Source organism: Urocitellus parryii, chromosome 12 (assembly GCF_045843805.1).
Source record: "Urocitellus parryii isolate mUroPar1 chromosome 12, mUroPar1.hap1, whole genome shotgun sequence".
NCBI classification, from domain to species: domain Eukaryota; kingdom Metazoa; phylum Chordata; class Mammalia; order Rodentia; family Sciuridae; genus Urocitellus; species Urocitellus parryii.
Genome location: NC_135542.1, coordinates 66,342,971 through 66,364,214, shown reverse-complemented (window position 1 = coordinate 66,364,214; position 21,244 = coordinate 66,342,971). Strand labels below are relative to the sequence as shown.

At 38.1% G+C, this 21,244-nt stretch overlaps 2 protein-coding genes across 7 annotated transcripts in view; one reads left to right on the top strand and one right to left on the bottom strand.

Annotated features, from left to right (window-relative positions):
* Positions 1 to 8,597, top strand: part of Prepl (prolyl endopeptidase like) — a 34,644-nt gene extending 26,047 nt beyond the window's left edge. For 5 of the 6 annotated variants that reach the window (XM_026385690.2, XM_077791751.1, XM_026385695.2 and 2 more), the window contains 6 exons: positions 2,166 to 2,341; positions 3,657 to 3,873; positions 5,618 to 5,767; positions 6,156 to 6,279; positions 7,207 to 7,280; positions 7,647 to 7,736. In XM_026385690.2, coding sequence (XP_026241475.1) covers positions 2,166 to 2,341; positions 3,657 to 3,873; positions 5,618 to 5,767; positions 6,156 to 6,279; positions 7,207 to 7,280; positions 7,647 to 7,736 — 831 coding nt within the window. Of the gene's footprint in view, positions 1 to 2,165; positions 2,342 to 3,656; positions 3,874 to 5,617; positions 5,768 to 6,155; positions 6,280 to 7,206; positions 7,281 to 7,646 lie in introns of all 6 variants that reach the window. The other variant, XM_026385692.2, reaches the window with a different exon arrangement.
* The window catches only part of Slc3a1 (solute carrier family 3 member 1), a 27,526-nt gene continuing 14,878 nt past the window's right edge, over positions 8,597 to 21,244 (bottom strand). The window contains exons 5-10 of the mRNA XM_026385697.2: positions 17,599 to 17,718; positions 16,287 to 16,411; positions 14,605 to 14,800; positions 13,057 to 13,224; positions 11,748 to 11,864; positions 8,597 to 9,048 (exon numbers count right to left, since the gene is read on the bottom strand). Of these exons, the coding sequence (XP_026241482.1) occupies positions 8,608 to 9,048; positions 11,748 to 11,864; positions 13,057 to 13,224; positions 14,605 to 14,800; positions 16,287 to 16,411; positions 17,599 to 17,718 (1,167 nt within the window). The 3' untranslated portion in view covers positions 8,597 to 8,607. The remainder of the gene's footprint in view (positions 9,049 to 11,747; positions 11,865 to 13,056; positions 13,225 to 14,604; positions 14,801 to 16,286; positions 16,412 to 17,598; positions 17,719 to 21,244) is intronic.

The window sequence follows — 21,244 nt, the reverse complement described above, 5'->3', positions numbered from 1 at the left end:
TGGGTTCTATCCATAATACCACAAGAGGAAAAAAAGGAAATAACAAATATCCATATTCAAGGTATAGGCAAAATACAGAATTTACAAATTGATGCAAATAATAAGCTAACTTTGAATTTAAGGAATTTTCAGACCGTGGCATATCATATTTCAAGTAATTTCATGTATTCTAACAAAGAATAAATTGTTGTAACAGACCTTTTTTCCTTATGAATTTTTTTCTTTAATCCATTGTTTTCTTTTAATACTTTAAGCAATTTTAATCTTATTTTCAAATTGCAAAAGCAAAATATTGTTAGAATAAATGCAAAATACAGAATGTGCAGTATTTGCATTACTACTTTTCAGTCCCATTTGCTGCATTTCTTAGAAAAAATTGTTGTTAACCATTTAGTTAAATGCCTTCAGTTGTTTTTTGGTTGGTTTGTGTGTCATCAAGATAAATACTTTTAGGTTTTGTTTACTTTTACAAATATGAGATTATAGCAGTCTACCAAAATGTTGTTAATTACCCCAGATGGAAAGAACAGTTAACCTAAGTTCTTGTAGAGTCAAGGGTTTCTTTAGGCATTAGGGGAGAAGCAGTGCTAAATGGAAGGTGCCATTCCTTTCCACGGGCATTTCATGTGCTGCTGATCAATTCTGGGATCCAGCCCATGACAGGGACCACCTACTATTTTTATCTCTTCCTTTTCACAAGTTCTCAATCAGCAATTTTTTCTGATTATATAATTGAAGTTGTGGAAAAGGCAGAGGGATGGAAAGACCAAGATTTTTTTTTCTTTTACAAATTAGTCTATATCAAGATTTACAATACAGCCAAGCGTGGTGACACACACCTGTAATCTCAGCAGCTCCAGAGGCTGAGGCAGGAGGATTGAGAGTTCAAAGCCAGCCTTGGCAACAAGGCGCTAAGCAGCTCAGTTAGACCCTGCCTCTAAAATGAAATACAAAAAAGGGCTGAGAATGTGGCTCAGTGATTAAGTGCCCTGAGTTCGATCCCCGGTACACACACACACACACACACACACACACACACACACACACACACACAAAGATTTATAAGAATGAATCTTACTGAAGAGTGAAAATTCACTTGGGCTGTCACAAGCAAGTAGTAGTCTGAATGAGATTTCCTGTCAATTTGATGACACTCTATTTATTGCCCTACATTGAAGTTTTCAAAATGAAGATGAAAAAAATAGGGAAACTGACTTGGTTATATTATTTTCTATATGGAAATTCATGCTTTTCTATTAATATTTTTTTGCATTTTTCTTCTGTGATTGTATTAGCTTATCAAATAAAGTACTACACACTTCAATAGGGCAGTTATTGTATCTATTCCTTTATTTTACACCTTTATTTTATTTTATGTGTTGCTGAGGATCGAACCCAGTGCCTCACAGGTGCTAGGCAAGCACTCTACCACTGAGTTACAGCCCCAGCCCTTCTCCGTCCTTTTTTATGAGGAAGATCAAAAGTAATTCCATTATTGCATTATTTCTGCCCAAAGGGTTATGGTGTCTGGGGTTGATGAGTTAAGCTACATAGGGGAATATTAGATGATCTAAAAGCTACTTAACTGTTAAATTTTATGAAATTTACTTTAAGCCCTTAATTTTTTTTTTAATAAAGATAAATAGGGATTTGAAGAGGATGTGAGTGGCTGTCAGTAGTGTCAGTTCTAATGGTTTAGAATTTTGCTCATAGAGGATGGGAAATTTATAAAGACTTTTGGTCACCTTATTTGTAAATATGCAAAAATGAGAAATTCCTTAGGCATAGGAAGAATTTTGTACTAGTATTTCCAAACTTAATAGGTATTTTGGCTTGCTCTGAAAGAAAGAAATTACAGTAATATTAAATAATAAAGAATGCTTTTAAAAAGTCACTTCACTGTTATAGAAAGCTGTGTTTAATAAAAGGTTTTCAAACCAGTCTTGCTGTTCTTTTCTAGTTAATACAGTAGGTCAGGCTACTGAAACCAAGAACTGTGATATATTTTTAGAGATCATAACTCTTCTTATTTTAAATAAATTTTATATTCAACACCAATAAATAGCACATAAGGGGGTGAAAGTACATTTCAGCTTATTTTAAAGTAGGGGTAACACTGCTTTAAAAGTTGCTTCTTTATATATATAGTTATTCTTTATTTCCAGGATGGAAAATTAGTGCCAATGACTATTTTCCACAAAACGGACTCTGAGGATTTACAGAAGAAACCTCTCCTGGTACATGTATATGGAGCTTATGGAATGGATTTGAAAATGAATTTCAGACCTGAGAGGAGGGTCTTGGTAGATGATGGATGGATATTAGCATATTGCCATGTTAGGTGAGTCCGCACACCTAGCATGAGAGTTCCAAAATGTGGTAACATAACTAAAATAACAATATATTGGGGAGCAAAAACTTTCTCTTTTGTAGTGTTAGTTATATATACTCCTAAATCCTGTGCTCCATAGAATTTGATTCAGTAACAGATTATATGAACCAAAGAGCAAAAGGATAGGCTTTGGGGATTCTTGAATATAAGTATCAGTCTCTATACATGGTTACATTATTATTTCCATCTGATTTCCTGGAGTTTAGGTTTTTCTTAAACAGCCTTGTATACCAGACTTTTCCAATCTAACTTCCATTTTATTTTAGTTGTATTCAAGACAAAAATATATTACATGTATGTATGTATGTATGTGTGTGTGTGTGTGTGTATAAATTGGTACCAAGGATTAAACCCACGGACACTTAACCACTGAGCCATATCTCCATCCCTATTTATTTATTTAGAGAAGGTCTCATCAAATTAAGGCCTCACTAGATGCTGCGACTGACTTTGAGCTTGTGATGCTCCTGCTTTAGCCTCCTGAATCAGTAGGATTACAGGCATATACCACCATATAACACAAATTTTTTTTCTGCTAAAAGTCCTTCCCACTTCATCTCCAGAACAACGTCCAGATTCCTCAGTTTAATGCTGTCAATGATTTGGCTTATCTCTAGCGGCATCTATCATGTCCTTTCAAATTACATGCTCTGCCACCTCCTTGCCCTTCTACATGTTGTATCTTTTCTGTCTTGAGGCCTTTCTAAAAACTCATATTCTTCTTTCACATTACTCCTAATGTTCTTTCCTCTGCTCTGTGATACCTAAGTACACTGTTACAGCAGTGACCACAATGCTTATAGTAACTTTTTCTTCACAAAATTTGATCTCCGTGGGGAAGTTTTCTTGTTTATATTTATAAGGTTGGCAGGCACTTAGACAACCTCTGATAACTTATTTATTGGATCAGTCTTTTGTTGTCCATGTTAGAGGTTATTAAGATTTTTCTCTGAAGAACTAGATAGTGACATGGGAACATAGCTAAGTGTTAGAGGATAACCGGGTTCCTCCACTTGATCCCCAGAACCACACACACCAAAAAAAAAAACTGCATAGTAAACATTTTAGGCTTCACAGGCTGCACACTACCTCTGTTACATCCTCCTTGTTTTCTCCCTAGCCTTTAAAAATGTAGAAACAGTTCTTAGCTGGAGATCCATTAAAAAAATAAATAAAAACGGGCTTCCAATCATAATTTGCTGACCTCTACCTACATCTGTATCATTTTTTTTCTACTAAAATTTTTTTCGCCCTTTAATTTCAGGGGTGGTGGTGAGTTGGGCCTCCAGTGGCATGCTGACGGCCGACTAACTAAAAAACTCAATGGCCTTGCTGACTTAGAGGCTTGCATTAAGACGCTTCATGGCCAAGGCTTTTCTCAGCCAAGTCTAACAACCCTGACTGCTTTCAGTGCTGGAGGGGTGCTTGTGGGAGCATTGTGTAATTCTAGTCCAGAGATCCTGAGAGCTGTGACTTTGGAGGTAAGTACACTCTGCTTACAGAATGCAGGCCTGAGTCATAGACCATTCTAAGAAAAAAAAAATTTCTGTTATGGTTTTACCACAGCCTCGGAATGTAACAAAGCTTTTCAGTTTAAACAAAATTGTAGATCTAGGAAAACTTCTAAAATAATTTTGATCACAGTATTTACTTTGTACATATTATTTTCTGACAGTGTTCTTTACTAATTTATAAGGATTCTACTAAAAGGTTAGTGGCTATTCCCGTTGACCATTTTCTCTTTGAGTATTTAGAATTGATGGGGAAAAGATGAAGCATCTGTGCCTCACACTTCCACAAGGGGGTGGGGTATCTGTGACCAAATGCTGTGTACCCTGTGACTCATACTAGTCAGTTCAACACTCACTGCCCATCAACATTTTAGTACTGATTTTAAGAGCTGTTTTTAAATATTACATTCTTAATGGTCTTTGAGGTTTAGTTTTCCTGTACTTTAGTTGAAATACTCTGTTCTGAAAATGCTCTGCTGTCTTAGTGTTCAGAATTATTAAGCTATATTATAGCTATATGATTTTACCTCTATCATTCTCCTGTTTCCTAGTTACTCTGGAAAATAATGACTGGAATGGTGAAAGTAAATTATTTTCGGGGTTTTTCAGTGTTGTATTGAGAGCGAAGGGTATACAGTGTGGGCTTATTGTAAATAAATAAGTTTTAAATAGCCCTAATCCATGAATCTATTTTAAAAGTTCTTTCTTTTTTTCTTTTTGGCATTGCTGGGGATAAAACCCAGGGCCACGTGCATATTAGACAAGTGCTTTGCAATTGAGCTATACTCCCAGCCCTATAAATCTGTTTAAAAAATACACAGCTACACTAAATTATGGGGGCGAGGGGCTATCCCCGAAGATAGTATTAGCAGAATCATTTACAATATATAGAAAATGGTACTAACCTTTATTTTTAGATATTAGAAAAGATACCATCAGAAATATGTGTGTATAGGGATTTATCCAGGTTGCTATCCTAGTGAAGAACTAGTCAGCCTAAAATATCCAACAGTGGAGGATTCGTGTATGAGTCAAAGTTCTTAATAACAAGCACCAAAAACTGATTCAAGCAGAAAGGGGTTTTATCAAATGGTATTAGGTCAGAGTACGTGTGTTCAGAACCAGTGTCAGAGGCTGCCAGGCAGATACAGAACTGCCCAACAGAGTTGCCACTATTGCCACTGGGAAGCACAAATCACCTCCCTCTAACAGTGCAGCTTCTACAAACTGGAGACAATGTCACAGTTTTGCAAAGAAATTCACCTTGATCAGCACTTCTTTAAATCATGGATTTTCCAGAGTCTGGAGCACATGTCTGTGACACCTACATAATTTGCTACTCTAAAGCTTCAGGGAAAAAGAAAGAGGTACATCTAGTATCTCTACAGTGAGAGACAGGTTGTGTCCGATAAGGTTGGCATTTTTCCAAATGCAGGAAAAACATTCAGAGACTCAGCAGCCAACACGAATTAGAGATGAGCCCACTAGCTGTGGTGACTGGTAGTAAGAGAAAAAGCTGAAAAGCATGTAAACCAAGGAGTCAGTGGTCATTTTCTCTTACCTTGGATATTTTCCAAATTTTCTGGGAATCCACATGGCTTCTTAAGATATATTCTCTTGTGTCAGTATGCATATTTATAAAGTAATATTTTTCTGAAACTTACATTGCCAACTCCTTAGATGAAAAAGAAGTTTCTTTGGCTTTTTTTATTAGGCACCTTTCTTGGATGTTCTCAACACTATGATGGACACTACACTTCCTCTGACATTAGAAGAACTAGAAGAGTGGGGGAATCCTTCATCTGATGAAAAGCACAAGAACTACATAAAACGTTACTGCCCCTATCAAAATATTAAACCTCAGGTAGGAAAAATGTGGTTGCCATATACTGTCCTGACGTAATAGAGAAAGTAAAGGGGTGCTTACCTGTGATGAGGCAGGAGTAGGCAGGGGTTTTAGAGATGTCTCCACTGTGATACCCAAACATCTTTCAGCACCATTGTGCTCATGCTCCGTCTTTTCAGTTTAATACTTCAGGAAAATAATTATTATACCTTAATTACTAGATGAGATGAAGTTATGATCTCTTCAGAAAAGAATAAGTTAGGTAACAAATAGGCTCACTCAAGAATATTAAATGAGAAAAAACCTCTAGCACTTGGGAAAAAATTGGAGGCAGTTATTTTTTCATGATCTAATGGAAGAGACCATAGGAGTAATGTGAACTTTTCATACGTGTATTTTCTTTTAGCATTATCCTTCAATTCACATCACAGCTTATGAAAACGATGAACGTGTACCTCTGAAAGGAATTGTTAACTATACTGAGAAACTGAAGGAAGCCGTCATGGAGCATACTAAGGACACAGGTGAAGGTAGGAGACTCCAGGACCTAGGGAATGTGGCTAGATGGACTAGAACCCTTAGCATACAGAGTACATCTCAAGCTTCAGACCAAATCATCAGACCATGATTGAGGACAAATCATTTTTTTTCTGTTGATTACACAGCTAAAGTGTAATAATAGCCTCACCTCTTTTCAAAGGACAAAAAGAAAAAGTAAATTTAAATATCAACTGGAACTTAGAAATGTACTCTCATGCAATCATTTATTCATTTAAAGATATCCACTGAGATATTATTCTTGGGAATCTGTGAAAGATTCTGAGAGTTTTGCTTTGGAGCTTCAGTGCCCAAACTAGCTGTTTAGTTTCTTCTAGATGGTTCTTTTCATTTTTATTAAATAAGAACTTTTCCTTTTTGCCTTGAAATTGAATGCCAAGACATGCCAAGGGAACCTACCTATAAATCAGTGTCTCTCCAGTTTCACAGAGCTGCTGACTCCCTCCTCAGTCACATCTTTCTCCATATGGTGCCACGGCCCCTCCATCCAGCTATCTTAGCCACTGGGTCTTTTCCCATTTGCCCTAGTTCAGAAACTTGTCTTCTGCTGCTTGCCCCTTCCCTCTCTTTGGTGGTGGTTATGGTGGTCTTGCCCGTATTCCTTTACTATTATTTGAATAAAGTACTTAAAAGAAAAGAGAAGAAATGGGTCTCACCAGTCTGTAATCCCAGTGGCTTGGGAGGCTGGATCGGGACTTCAAAGCCAGCCTCAGAAACTTAGTGAGACCCTAAGCAACTCAGCAAGATCCTGGCTCTAAATAAAATAGACAAAAGGGCTGGGATGTGGCTCAGCAGTTAGCACCCCTGGGTTCAATCCCTGGTACAAAAAAAAAAAAAGAAAGAAATGTATCTCAATCTTCTAAAGACTTCCTAATTGTTTGATGTGTTAACTCTTTCAGGCTATCAGGCCCCCAATATTATTTTAGATATTCAGCCTGGAGGAAATCATGTGATTGAAGATTCTCACAAAAAGGTATGTTCTATAGCCCTTCTCAGTTGGCACAGAGAAGTATATATTCAAAGTTTTCAGTGGTTATAACAGGGTTTATGACAGAGCTACTTCATAAGTGTCAGGTCTAGCTGAGACCCAGGAGGGGAGGGTCGGTCACAGTCAAGCAAGAGAAAAGGTTCTCTCCTGTACTTGATAAAGGAGCTCTGTTAAAGAAGGTAATTGAATCCTGATCATTGGAAGCCTTTGTCTCCATCCCAAATAGAAGTATCCCTGCCATAAATTGCTGGCTTGAGGGTTAGGTGAAGATGGATAAGCCAAGAAAGAATCACAACACTGGAATTTTACCACAAAATCCTTCTATCTAATATTAAAATGTGTTTCTTTTAGATTACAGCCCAGATTAAATTCCTATATGAGGAACTTGGACTTGACAGCACCAGTGTTTTCGAGGATCTTAAGAAATACCTGAAATTTTGAAATGTTACATTCAACGGGAATTGGAAACACACTGAAATATTTCATAGTCTTATTTCCAAATTGGGTTATTAGCAAAAGTGAGATTTTAAGTTACTAAGTGATTTTTTTTTTTAAAGTTGCTTCTCCATCCAGATTTTGCGAAGTCTGTATTACAATTGCTATACTGTTCTCTTCCACTGGTGTACATGCCTGTTAGCATAGGGAAAGCAGTTTTTAAACCATGTTCCTTAAAAAGACATGGAGAAAAGAATGAGGAAGGGGCTGGTGTTGTGGCTCAGCGGTAGAGCGCTCATCTAGCACGTGTGGGGCCCTGGGTTCCATCCTCAGCACCACATAAAAATAATAAATAAATAAAATAAAGGTATTGTGTCCAACCACTTCTAAAAAGAATGAGGAAAAGAGTGGAGGCTGTAGAATCCCAGGCCTCCCTTCCAATCAGTACTTTTTTCTTATCTGTTTTACTAGGATTTTCTTTGAACAGTTTACAAATCGATGTCCTTCCTCTTTGTTAGTGAATATTTATAGACATTAAGACATTGAATCTTTATTCTAGTTTCTTTGAATACATTTTAATAAAAAAGCTAAACATTCTTGTCATTTAAATGCTTTAGAGCTTTCAAATAATCTTAGGATTGACGGTGTTCTAATCATTACTTATCAATGTTATCTCAAAGTTAAAAGTTGCTACAAGCAACAATCTTCTTTTAAACATTTTATTATTATTTCAAACATTTGAGAACCTTTCCTAAAGTAGTTACATTCAAGCTACCGAAATATCTTAAGAATTAGATGAAGTTTACCCAGCAGCATGCTATACATGAAGTTACAACACAACCAAATACCAGTGTCCCCATCTCTTTCATAGAGATTCCTAACATAAGCTGTACAATATGTTTAACGCACTAGAATAGCATGCTCGATTGGAAACAAAGCATTTATCTCTAAAAGCAGTTTGGTGATGAAGGAGGTTCTTCGTGTTGTGTTCCAGGATGACTCCATCTCCCTTCTCCAGAAAAATGCCATGTGTTTCAACTTCACTGCCTTTGGAGGTAGAATTGGTACTTAATTTTATTCTCAGTCTTGTAGGAAGACCTGAAATCATTTCCTGTAGATTTAGCTGTGTTGATTCTCCGAAATTCAGAACCACAATAAAGACTTTGTCTATGCCATCCAGCTCTCTTGTGTACACAACAGAGTGACTGTCATTCCTCAAAAGGCAAAACCAGCCCCTGCTGAAGAGCAACTCATTGGAATGAAGTAGACTTAATTCTTGATATAATTTCAAGGCTGAACTGGGCTGAGTCTTTTGGACCTATTTTTTAAAAAGAACACTTACATAAATGGTTGATTACAATAATTTTAAAAAATATTTTATTATCTAAAGGAATTATTTCCCCCAAAACTTGCTTTATTTTTCCCTTAAAATAACTGCCAAATTATAAGCATTAATAAGTACATAAGAATAGTTTATATAAAAGCCAATCAAAATTGCAAAATTCAGGTTTTGAGCTTAACTGGGAGCTACTGCTGTGCTCCGTCTTAGAACTGTTGCAGAAACACTTTGACTCCACTCAAGATTCCCGAACAAATGTCCATGTCTAAGTTAATGATACTGAACTTGCCTAAATGAAGTTTCTCTATCTGTATTATAACTGCCAAACGCCTGGGAGAGAAAAAAAGCCATTAAGGCAATGGATTTAGAACTTCTGATGAATTAGGGCTTATTTATCCTCTCTTGTGGGATCACGTAAGTTGCTACTGTGCAGAGATCATTGTAACTTCAGCAGATGTGGTTCTTGCATAACTAATGATAGAACAGAAAATTACACATTCACACACACACACAAATCTGCCTAAAGTGAAAGTTAGCTAATGTAAATTTTTTTTAACAGTAAAAGGCAGTATAAGTCTATTAAAGATTTAGGTTTATATTACAACTATATAAAACATATATAATTCAATGTACTTTTCTTGCTTTTTTCCCCTTTAACATTTTAAGCATTTTCCTATCATTATATAACCTCCATAAATATCAACTTAATATTTGCATTTCCAATATTTTCTTATAATTTCACTCCCCTCCCCAACTTTTAGGAATATTTATTTAGGATAGATTACCAGAAGATAATTACTATGTCAAAGAGTATGGACATCCGATACATAATGCCAAATTGTTCTTCATAAGAGCTGTTGCCAAATCAACAATGTTCATTTCATTGTACTCTTGCCAGCCATGTTTTCTGGGGTGGTGGTTACCGTTGTTATTGTTGTTTAGAAGTGGGTGCTTATTATGTGTCTTAAATTAATATCTCATGGGTGTTTTGGGGGAAAAAGTGTATTCTTTGTTTATCAGATATAAAAGTTATTTATGGTACATGTATATGACTTGTCAAAGTTATTACTAACATTTTCTGTAGCTGTAGGTAATGCATGAAAAGCATAGTTCAGTGCCGCTCACATAAGAAGTGCTCAGTGTCAGCTACTATTTTTATCTAATTTGAAATCTCTTCCTGTTATTATGGATTTGTCAATTTTCTCTTTGCATTTCTCAGAGTATTTGTTTTATATATTTTGAAGCTACTGTTACATAAAGATTCATAATTTTTAGTGGACTGTTATTGTTTTTCAATTTTTGGAAATTGATTGCCTTTGTCTCATAATGCTTTTCATATTGAATTCTATTTTGTCTGCTATTAAATATTTCCAAACCTGCTTTTCATAACTTCATTTTTTGACTAGAGAAATGCATGCACACAGTATAAAACTCAAGTACAAGACCAATGTATACAATGAAAAGGTTTTCTTCCATTATTGCCTAGCTTCTGAGCTTCCCTCCCAGACATTATTAACTGTAGTCTTTCACTTTTAATGTATCATGAAATAATTCTGTGCCTATGCAATCATAGGTAGACATTTTTTTCTTTACATAACTGGTGGCATGTTACTTTCTATACTATTTAATACATATTAGAAACGGTCTCAGATCACTGCAACTATTCTCATATTCTCATTTTAAAAGCTACCTACTAGTCCCATAATTGATTAAACTGGTTTTTTATTGATAAAATATTTAAATCATTCTAGAGTATTCTGCTATTACAAACAATGCTTCAGTCAAGATCCTTACATATTTCTCATTTTGCACGTGTGCAAATGAGGCTCAAGAATAGAAAGATTAGGTTAAAAAATACATTTTTGGCTGAGCATAATCCCAGCAGCTCATGAGGCTGAGGCAGGAGGATCACAAGTTCACAGTCAGCCTCAGCAACTTAGCTAGGCCCTAAGCAACTCAATGAATTGACGCTGTCTCTAAATAAAATATTTAAAAAAGTACTAGGGGGGCTGAGAACATAGCTCCATTGGTAGAGTGCTTGTTTTGCCCTGGGTTCAATCCCCAGCATCAGAAAGAAGAAAAAAAGGGCAGGGGATGTGGCTCAGTGGTTAAGCACCCCAGGGTTCAATCCCCTGTACTCAAAAAAATATGTATTTATTTAAATAATACATTTAAAATATATAAATAATATATAGGATATATAAATATAGATTTATATATTTTATATATAAATTATATATATATATATGTAGTTGTTTTTGTTTGGTACTGGGGATTGAACCCAGGGCACTTAGCCACTGAGCCACATCCCTGCTCTTTTTATTTTTTATTTTATTTTGAAATAGGGTCTTACTAAGTTGCCTAGGGCCTCACTAAATTGCTAAGGCTGGCCTCAGAGGTTGGGATCCTCATGCCTCAGCCTCCTGAATCAATGGGATTATAGACATGTGCCATCGCACCCAGCTTGTTGTTTGACAGCTAAGTTGTAAGCTTGCTTTCTATTACTATTTGCCTGCTATATCTTTATTTTTAAAGTTTTTCTGTGTCCCTGCGAGGGAAGTCTCTGACAGATTTAAAGAGTATCAGTTAAGGTTTTAGACACACTCAGGATGACTGTGTTGTCAATACAAAAACTCATTTCTTGTTTCTAGAATCAACAAATTTTCACTGATACTCACCTCAACATTCACAACATGGTAATCTGAATTGGTGGGTAACCAGGTGTGATTGCCTTCAGAAAACCCAGCATTTGAACTGTTGTCCCACTGCATTGGTGACTTTGAGAGAAGGGTATTCTGTGTTAAAGAGACCAGGAAGAGAAAGCAATGGTCAGGTTATTAAAAGAAAGATACTTTGGTACTTTCTGATTTAGCTAATAATTTTACTTCCCTAAAGCTCTTAACTAACGTGTATGTTCATTATTCATAATGAAAAGGCCTTAACATTCAATACATAAACGAGTTTTAGCTCATAATTGGGAAATATCTAATAATATCTTAAGAATGAATAGACCATAATAAATAAACCTTAACATGCGTAGAATCTTTGCTGCTTTTTCTGAAAAATGAGAAATGTGGGATTTTTAAATGTGCCCTTATGGATTCATGCTATGTTCTCTGTGGTAAAGTTGTGGCAAATTCAAGAATACTGTCTGGTACAAGCAAGCCTGAACTCATTTATCCAGCCTTATTATTGCCCATGAGCAAAAACAAATCCTGAAGCTGACAGAGAAGATGTTTTACCTTAACCAAGTATTAGGGAATGGGATCTCATACAAATTAAAGGTTCAGTATTGGTCATGTAGCCAGCAACACAGTTATGAGAGCCTTATCCTTAAAGAAAAGCTAACTGTGAGCCTCTGGATTAAACACTGGATAATATAAGACTACAACAGTTATTAGATCTAGCAGGTCAAATAAAGATTGAAGAAATATTCCTAGCTTTCCATGTTTTGGATAAAGGGAAATGAATAATATTCCAGATAAAGCCACCGGTCTCAAATTCTGGTGTCTAAGAATCAGCTAGAAAACATCTTTAAAATGCAGATTCCTTGCCAGGTGTGGTGCTGCATACCTATAATCAGCAACTCATGATGCTAAGGCAGGGGGATTACAAATTCAAGGCCAGCCTCAGCAATTTAGTAAGACCCTAAATGACTTAATTAGACTCCATCTCAAAAAATAAAAAGGGGAGTAGTGTGGTTTAGTAGTTAAACACCACTAGGTTCAATCCCTGCTACCAAAATAATTTTTTTGAAGTCTTTTTTTAGAATGCAGGTTACTTGACTCTGCTCAATAAATTTAATTGTGCAGCTCAGAAAACAGCTCCCAAAACAAGAAAGCTCATGATTCTTACTAACCACAAAGAAAGAAAAGCAAAGTAACTGATTTGCCGCAATGGAATAGAAAAGTAAAATCTCTGATTTAGCAAAAGGACTAGGACTTGATTTTACTGCTCTGGTGCATGATTCAATTGTGTTAAACTTACAGCATCATAGTTTTCGTTGAGATCTGTGGCTAAAATATTTCCCATTCCTATTTCTTCTCCATAGTAAGTTATGGGAGTTCCAGGGAGTGTGAAAAGAAGCATATTCATGATATTCACATACTGGTTCCCCAGACGAGAAGTCAGTCGGCTACTGTCTGGTCCACCAATCTGAAAAGCAGATATTTTTAAGAACACAGCTCTATATACAGTTTTCTGGAAGACTTACCCTACTTCACAGTTCACCGGGCCCAAAGGTAGTTGCAGGCAAGCCTAGATTTGAGTCCTAGCTTAGTGATTGCTGTGTAACTGATCCATTTACTTCTTGGCTACTGAAAACTAACCACGTGCTGTCAGAATTCACAATGGCACTGCAAATAAGATAGTGCTTAGAGGATGCGTATTCATATTTTTTTCACATTTGTATAAGAATATTGGCAGGAAACAAAAGTGTTTCCTCCATAAAGAGCAGGACAAGGAAACAAGGTGGAAAGGGCCAGAGATGGTAGACTTCTGACACATCCCTTTACTGTCTTCATTTTTGAACTATTTAAATAAATTTTAAAAGGTAAATCAACATGGGCTGGGTTGTGGCGCAGTGGTAGAGCACTTGCCTAGCATGTGTGAGGCACTGGGTTCAGTCTCAGCACCACATATCAGCAAATTAATAAAGATCTTTCAATAGCTAATAAAAATATTTTTTTAAAAAAGGTAAATCAACATAAATTTATATAGAAAAAGTTTTATAAGGTGTTTGCTATTTTTATATATATTTCTCTGCTAAATGCTCTAGGTAATACTGTAACTCCTTATTTAAATAAGAATTAAAACTCTTTTCTATAACCCCACAACTTAAATCTCATGCATGTGCTAAAAGCAAAGCGCTTACTGTGTGAAAATGCTTTACTATACAGTAAGCGCATATAAATAAATAAAGGTCCACCACCAGCTTAAAATATATATATATATATGTATTTTTTTTAAAGAGAGTAAAAGGATGGAGGCAAGAATTGACCTAATTTTCTGGCCATAAATTTAGAAAAATACTTCATATTGGCTTATAGAGGTATAATTATGAGAATTATTTTAATACATATAAAAATAAAAAGGGCTGGGGATGTGGGCTTATAGCTCAGTGGTAAAGCACCTCTGGGTTCACTCCCCAGTACCAAAAAAAGAAAATGCACTGGGGATGGCCCAGTAGTTAAGTGCCTCCAGGTTCAATCCCCAGTACAAGGGAAAAAAATCTTTTTCTCTTTCTTCAATAATAAATTAACTAGGGCTTACTATAATTAAGTCACTGCACCTGGATCAGATTTTTTTTTATTTTTTACTTTTTTAATAACTTTAGTGTAACCTAGTGTTTCTGTCCAACAAGTGCAACAACAATGTGGTGTTAAGTCATGATACCGGTCCTCCTCGCAGGGGACTGAGTCCTTGGGAAAACCAGGACAGCATGAAAACGATCATGTTACATCATGGAACCACAGCTGGTTCCATGTGTATACAGATGGCCTCTTCAAAGGGCTCAAGATGGGCACAAGGACTTACCATCCAATTAGGCCACCTTCCTTCTGGCATGTTTTCCATCCAGGATGTGATGACGTCATGCACAATGTTCCCAGAAAGATCGTCCAGTGTGGTGAGGTAATAGTTGAAGGGAAAATCCGCTTCCTGGGTAAATGGCAACCCATAGTACATCATGGTCCTGTCGATGCTCTCTGCCTGGGCTTCGGCTCCCATGAACCTGTCAGAGTTGGCAGGGTTTGAGGCCCTCAGGGCCTGTCAGGAGACTGGCTAAAGACTCTGCATCTTGTTTATATCTTATTTTTTAAATGTGGGGGCTAAACACACACTATTAGCCAGATAGGGGCAGGGCTCATTAGAAAGCAGACAAGCCAGGTGGCCAAGAAAGGTCATAGTGGGTCACCTGTGGTGTCTAGGGCAGTGTATTAATGGGTCACTGCACAACCTTGGGCCCAGTGCCTCGGTTCACATCCCATCTTTGCCATCACTACCCACAGGACCATCGCCTGCGTGCTCAGAGCTTCGTCTCCTCATCTAGAAAGTGGAGATGATAATCAGAGCACCACTTCAAGGAGGGAAAATTTCTTAAGCTTCTTTTTCTATTGATTCTATTGGGTGACCAGTACAAAGTAACGCAGGTTAAGTATCCCTTAACCAAAATTCTTGGGACCAGAGTATTTCAGATTTTGGAGGGTTTTTTTTTTTTTTTTAAGATTTTATAGTATTTACCTAGACTTTTACTAGTTGAAAATTCCTGATCCAAAAATCATAAATCAAAAATGGTCCAAAATTTTCAGATTAACCTTGAGTTAATTTTGTAGAATATTATACGCTAGGCACTATTTTAGGTGCTTTATGTACATTATCTCATTTATCTTATAATAACCTTTTAAAAGGTTATTACTATTACCTTTGGGTTTTTTTTTTTTCCTTTGATGGTGCTTCTGGGAATTGAACCCAGGGCCTTGTGCATGCAAGGCAAGCACTCTATCAATTGAGTTATATCCCCAGCCCCTACCATTACCTTCTTATTGATGAGAAAACAGACTTATGTTAACCAACCAGCCCGAGACCAACCAGCTACGGAGCCAGACTCCACCTCAAGCCCATCTGAGTCCAAAGCTGTGTTTCTAAGCATTGTGATATACTGACAGGTTGATTCCAACATTTGGATTCATACTCTACAGGGAAATATAGTCCCAGTAATAATGATAAAAATAATAGTTCCTGGCTAACACTTAACTACTAAATTACCTTTTAAATTAATTTAATTTCTATAAAACTCTGAGGGGCTGGGGATGTGGCTCAAGCTGTAGCGCACTCGCCTGGTATGCGTGCGGCCCGGGTCCTATCCTCAGCACCACATACCAACAAAGATGTTGTGTCCGCCAAGAACTAAAAAATAAATATTAAAAATTCTCTCTCTCTCTCTCTCCTCTCTCACTCTGTCTTTAAAAAAAAAAAAAAACAAAACAAAACAAAACTCTGAAATCAGTGCTATCATTAGCAAAATCCCACAAAAGAAGAAACTGAAAATCAGCTGTGTGACAAGATATATCAGACCCTGGAATAACCTAGCTGAAATAAAATTATGCAGTCTTATTAAATTATGACTTGGAGCTCAGACTATGCCTCACAACCATGTGAGGTTTAAACTACAGATCACACTCTGTGCCTATAAAGAACAAAAGCAGTCCTGTGGTCACCTGTATCTGCCAGGCTCCCGGCTGTATTGGTCCATGGTCTGCCGGAAGCTCCGGACAAGGTCGTGCATTCCCACTTGCGTGGTGGTGAAGTCGTGATACAGCTCTGAGTAGTGTGTGACAGTGTCCTTTGAAAACCAGGACAACAGGAATGCCATCATTTCACATGTCGCATACCCACAGCCAGCTCCATATGAATACAGACAGTCTCTTCAAAGGGATCAAGCTGAGCAAAAGAGATGCTCAGAGATGATCCTGGCGAGACCTCCCATGCTCAAGGGTGTGTGGACTGACAGACAGTATTCACAACTATTAGTACTTCATTTGATTAATTGTCAACTTTATAAATCTAGTAAACAATAATTAGTTAACAAAGTCCTCCTACCCACGTGATTCTGTAAGTGCTTCAATCACTTATAAAGGCAAGCAAATGATCCTAAGGATTATCATTATACTTTTATCTATTCCACAGATATCAGTATTGTGTATTTAAATTAGTTTCTTTACCATATTTATCTTTCATTTTTACTATTACAGTTTCTCAGGGTTTCAGGTTTTTCCTGATAATCATTTCTCTGCCTTCCTAGGATTATAAGAATCAAAACCAAAAGACTACATCCCATACAAGCCAAAGTTTTAGGTTCTGGGTTGGGACATGGACTGACTGAACTGGCCAACCTAACTTGAGGTCCATGTGGTAGATTTTTTTGCCTTCCATACTTTTTATTAGTGTACTATAGTGTACATAATGAGTCCTGATTCATGGTGAGATAGGCATGGTTCAGAAATCTGTTTATCACTTCTATAACCGTTGATATGCTAAGTTCTCTAAGGTTTGGTAAATGGGGGATCGTGAAACTTCTCTAATAGGCGGTTACAAGAATTCAATGCACAATAAAAGTGCATGTTGTATACCACGGACACCCGGCCAATGCCTGTTCCCTTCCCTTCTGTCTATCTAACCTGGAACAACTAACTAGAAAAGATGCTGGGGACCTCCTCACTTGAGCTTGAGTGAGATGATAAAATCTCAGTGAGCAAACTGTCCTCCATTCTAGGTCCTTGGTAGAGTTCACTCTGTGCCCTCAGAACCTTCATGAAGGGACAAAGATGAATAACTCCTCCAGGGATCCCTTACTCTGGAAAAAGCCAGCAGAAGAAAACGTCAGAGTGCCTGAATTAGAAACCCCCATGCCTCCTAAGAAGTAGTGTGGCTAGGTACCTCCCACAGATGGCACAGGACTTGCCTTTGTAATTGGCACCTCAGGCTAATAAGGGAAACCCTGATGCATTTTCAGAAATTTTAAAACCTTACCGGGCTTTGTGACTTATTTACTTGGATCTCATCTCTCAGATGCTTTGCTTCTAGAAGAAATTTAACAGCATCAAAACTAAAGCCATCAACACCTTTTGCAAGCCAAAACTGTATTATTTCCTAAACAGGAAGAAACAAAACACTTTGTTACACATGATAATCATAATGATTAATAAAGGCTTTTTTTTTTGCAAATGACTTTCCATCGTAAATAGATATTGCCACATACAAAGCAAACACAATATCCATGCATTTGGCTATTTATTAATTTCATGTAACTGTCTTAGTATAATGAACTCTCAAGTAACTTCCTTTAGGGATACCCACGCCTCCTTCATATTTGAATTAGGAGTTATAATTACATTTATAACTGATATGATGAGCATATTTCCAAAGTTTAGAGAATCCAATCAAAACTTAAGAAACCATCATGAAAGATAGGACTCCAGAGAATCTGGGACAGTACCTCATCTCCATCTTGCCCAACTCCTTAACTATCACTCCAGCTCAAAGTAATAACCAATTGTTCAAGAGTTAAATGCTTCACTCCTTATCAGGAAGGCAAGAAATTGACACAAAGAAATTGACCCCAGCTAAAATAGTTTTCATACATTTTATTAGATTCTTTCATGACAGAATATCTCCCAAAGATGTCTGATGGACACCAGAGTGAATGTCCCTGGCTTTCTCTACACCCCTGCCTGATTCCCGACACATCCTTGCTAAAGAGAAGGTAGCTTTTGCGTGCCCAGCCTCTTCCCTGGCACACCTGCTGTGCTGGCCTGCCCGGACTCCAATGCTGAGTCCAATGACTGAAGAGATGAAACCAAGACTGCAAACATGGCCCTCAAGGAAGGAGCTTGAGAAGAAGAAAATGGGACGTGAGAAACACGGGGAGGATAGAGGAGGCAGCTTCTGGATATGCATGAATGAGAGGCGGAGAAACGGGATTTCCTTTCCTTCCAGGCAGTCTCAGGTGTAGGGCTGAAGGCATGGGTGTGTGATCTGTGCAATTGCACTGGGCCCCTGGCTCAGAAGGGCCTCGTGCTTGGTTTAATACTCCAGCTCTTGATTTCATTGTCATGAACTTTTCAATGATTTTAGAACAAGGGACCCTGAACTTTCATTTTGCATGTGGCCCCACAAATGATGTAGTGAGTAATTTAGAGGTACCATGAGAAAAACAATGCAGGGTAAAGAGGGCCAAAGAGCGAGTTCAGATTGTGTAGGCAACATTTCAGCAGGGAAAATAAGAAATGAGGGAGAAGCCACGAGGAGGCATGGTCCATGGGGAGGTATGGAATCATGGGAAGGTATGGTGCCGTGTGTAGGTACGTGGAAGAGCACAGATTCCTTGAGCAATGAAAAGAGGGGACAGTATGGTTGGACTCATCACATCTAGCTTAATAGTTATTGGGAACAACTTGGGATCTGTTGGGCACAGGGATAGGAAACCCCTGGAGGGTGTTCAGCAGAAAAGCCTATGGTTTGTCTTACACTTTCAAAGATTTGACGTATGCAGAACAAACTGGTCAGTCTGACGTCTCCTCAAAAAGTGAAATAGGAGGTTACGCTGAGACCCACCTAGCAGTTCCACACCTAGGTACATATCCAAGAGAGGTGAAAATGTGGGTCCCCACCAAACCATGTACACAGTGGAGGTTCACAGCAGCATGATCCATAAAAGCCAAAAAGCTGAAATCACCTCCCAAGACACAGCCATATAATGAATATTATCTGTCCATAAAAGGTACAGAATACTGATGCATGCTACAACTTAAGAGGAATCTTGGAAACATTTTGCTAAATGAAAGAAAGACACAAAGGATAAATATCGTAGGACTCTATTTATATAAAATGTCCAGAACGGGCAAATCTACAGAGACAGAAAGTCCATTAGTGGTTGCCAGGGGTTGGGATAATGGGTGAGCAATGAGTGCTAAAGCATCCGAGCTTTCTTCTCTGGGGTGATGAAAATGTTCTAAAATTAGGTTGTGATAATGGTTCTACAATTTTATGAACTCACTAAAAAACTGAAACTGTATACTTTGGGTAAATTTTATGGTATGTGAATTATATATTAAAAAATCTGTGGCCAAAAGAAAAAATTAAATAAGCCTGAGGATTCCTTTTTGTTTTTTAAATATTTATTTTTTAGTTATAGGTGGACAATATCTTTATTTTTTTATTTTTTATGTGGTGCTGAGGATCAAACCCAGTGCCTCACGTGTGCTAGGCAAGTGCTCTACCTCTGAGCCACAACCCCTGGGCTGGGGATGTGGCTCAAGCGGTAGCGCGCTTGCCTGGCATGCGTGCGACCCGGGTTCGATCCTCAGCACCACATACCAACAAAGATGTTGTGTCCGCCGAGAACTAAAAAATAAATATTAAAAATTCTTTCTCTCTCTCTCTCTCCTCTCTCACTCTCTCTTTAAAAAAAAAAAAAAGAAAAAAAAAGAAAAAAATGAGCCACAACCCCAGCCTTGAGGACTCCTTTTAGGAGCCTACCCTGGTGGCTTGGAGTGGGGAGACAATGTGGAAGAGGCAGATGTTGAATCTGCTCTGAGGGTGGAGCTCCCCGGTCTGCTGGTGGTGTGTGGGCATTGTGAAAGAAAGAGGGGTCAAGACTAACCCCTAGGTTCTTGAACTGAGTGACCGTGTGCCACTCACCAGAGGCAACAGCTGGTTGAGGGAGAAAGATGGAATGTTCTGACTTAGACACATCAAGTTTGAGGTGTCTGCTGCACATGTAGGAGGGGATGCTAAGGTGGCTGGTAGCTTGTGAAATGTAGATCTTAGAGCTGGGCGTGGTGACACACACCTGGAATCCCAGCACCTTGGGAGGCTGAGGCCAGGGGATTGTGAGTTCAAAGCTAGCTCAGCAATTTAGCAAGGCCCTAAGCAACTTAGTGAGATGCTGTCTCTAAAATATAAGAAAGGCTGAGGATGTGGCTTGGTGGTTGAGAATCCCTGGGTTCAATCCTCTGTACCAAAAAAAAAAAAAAAAAGTGGAGCTTAGGGCAGGGCTGTGATCACAGATATAAATCTGGGAGCTAGCAGCCTAAAAACATTTGTCAAGTAGCTTGCTCCTTGTCCCAGCAACATGGGACAGAAGCAGAGCCTGCTGCCACCCTCCCTTATAAACCAACGGTCACAAAGGACTCCTCCACCTCACTGGAAAATTCTTGAGGGCAAGAGTGGCTGTTGGTTCTGTTACCTTAGCCTCTGACACAGCACCTGGCCCTCAGTGAACTCTTGATGGAATGAGAGTGAAGTCTGCAGCGTAAGGAGTCACACACGCATCATCCATATGTCAACAAATCCCAAACTTTATGCCTAGAGAACAACTCCCCAATTCCCATATCCTTATATCCAGCTCTCCACTGGACCCTTGGATGTCTCACAATGAGCTCAAACTCCACCCAACAATGCCCTCCTTCCTATTCTTGCATCTTCCAGTTTAGCAAATGGCACCACAACCCACCCAGTATTCAACTCTGAAACCTGGAACTCATATTGAACTCTTAAGTTCTAATGACTTCTCTACACCCTACAACACCTTTGCTGGTCCAAGTATTTCCATGTTACTGCACTGCCCCCCTCTCTGAGCCCTCTGCCTCCAAACCTGACTTACTCAAACCCATGC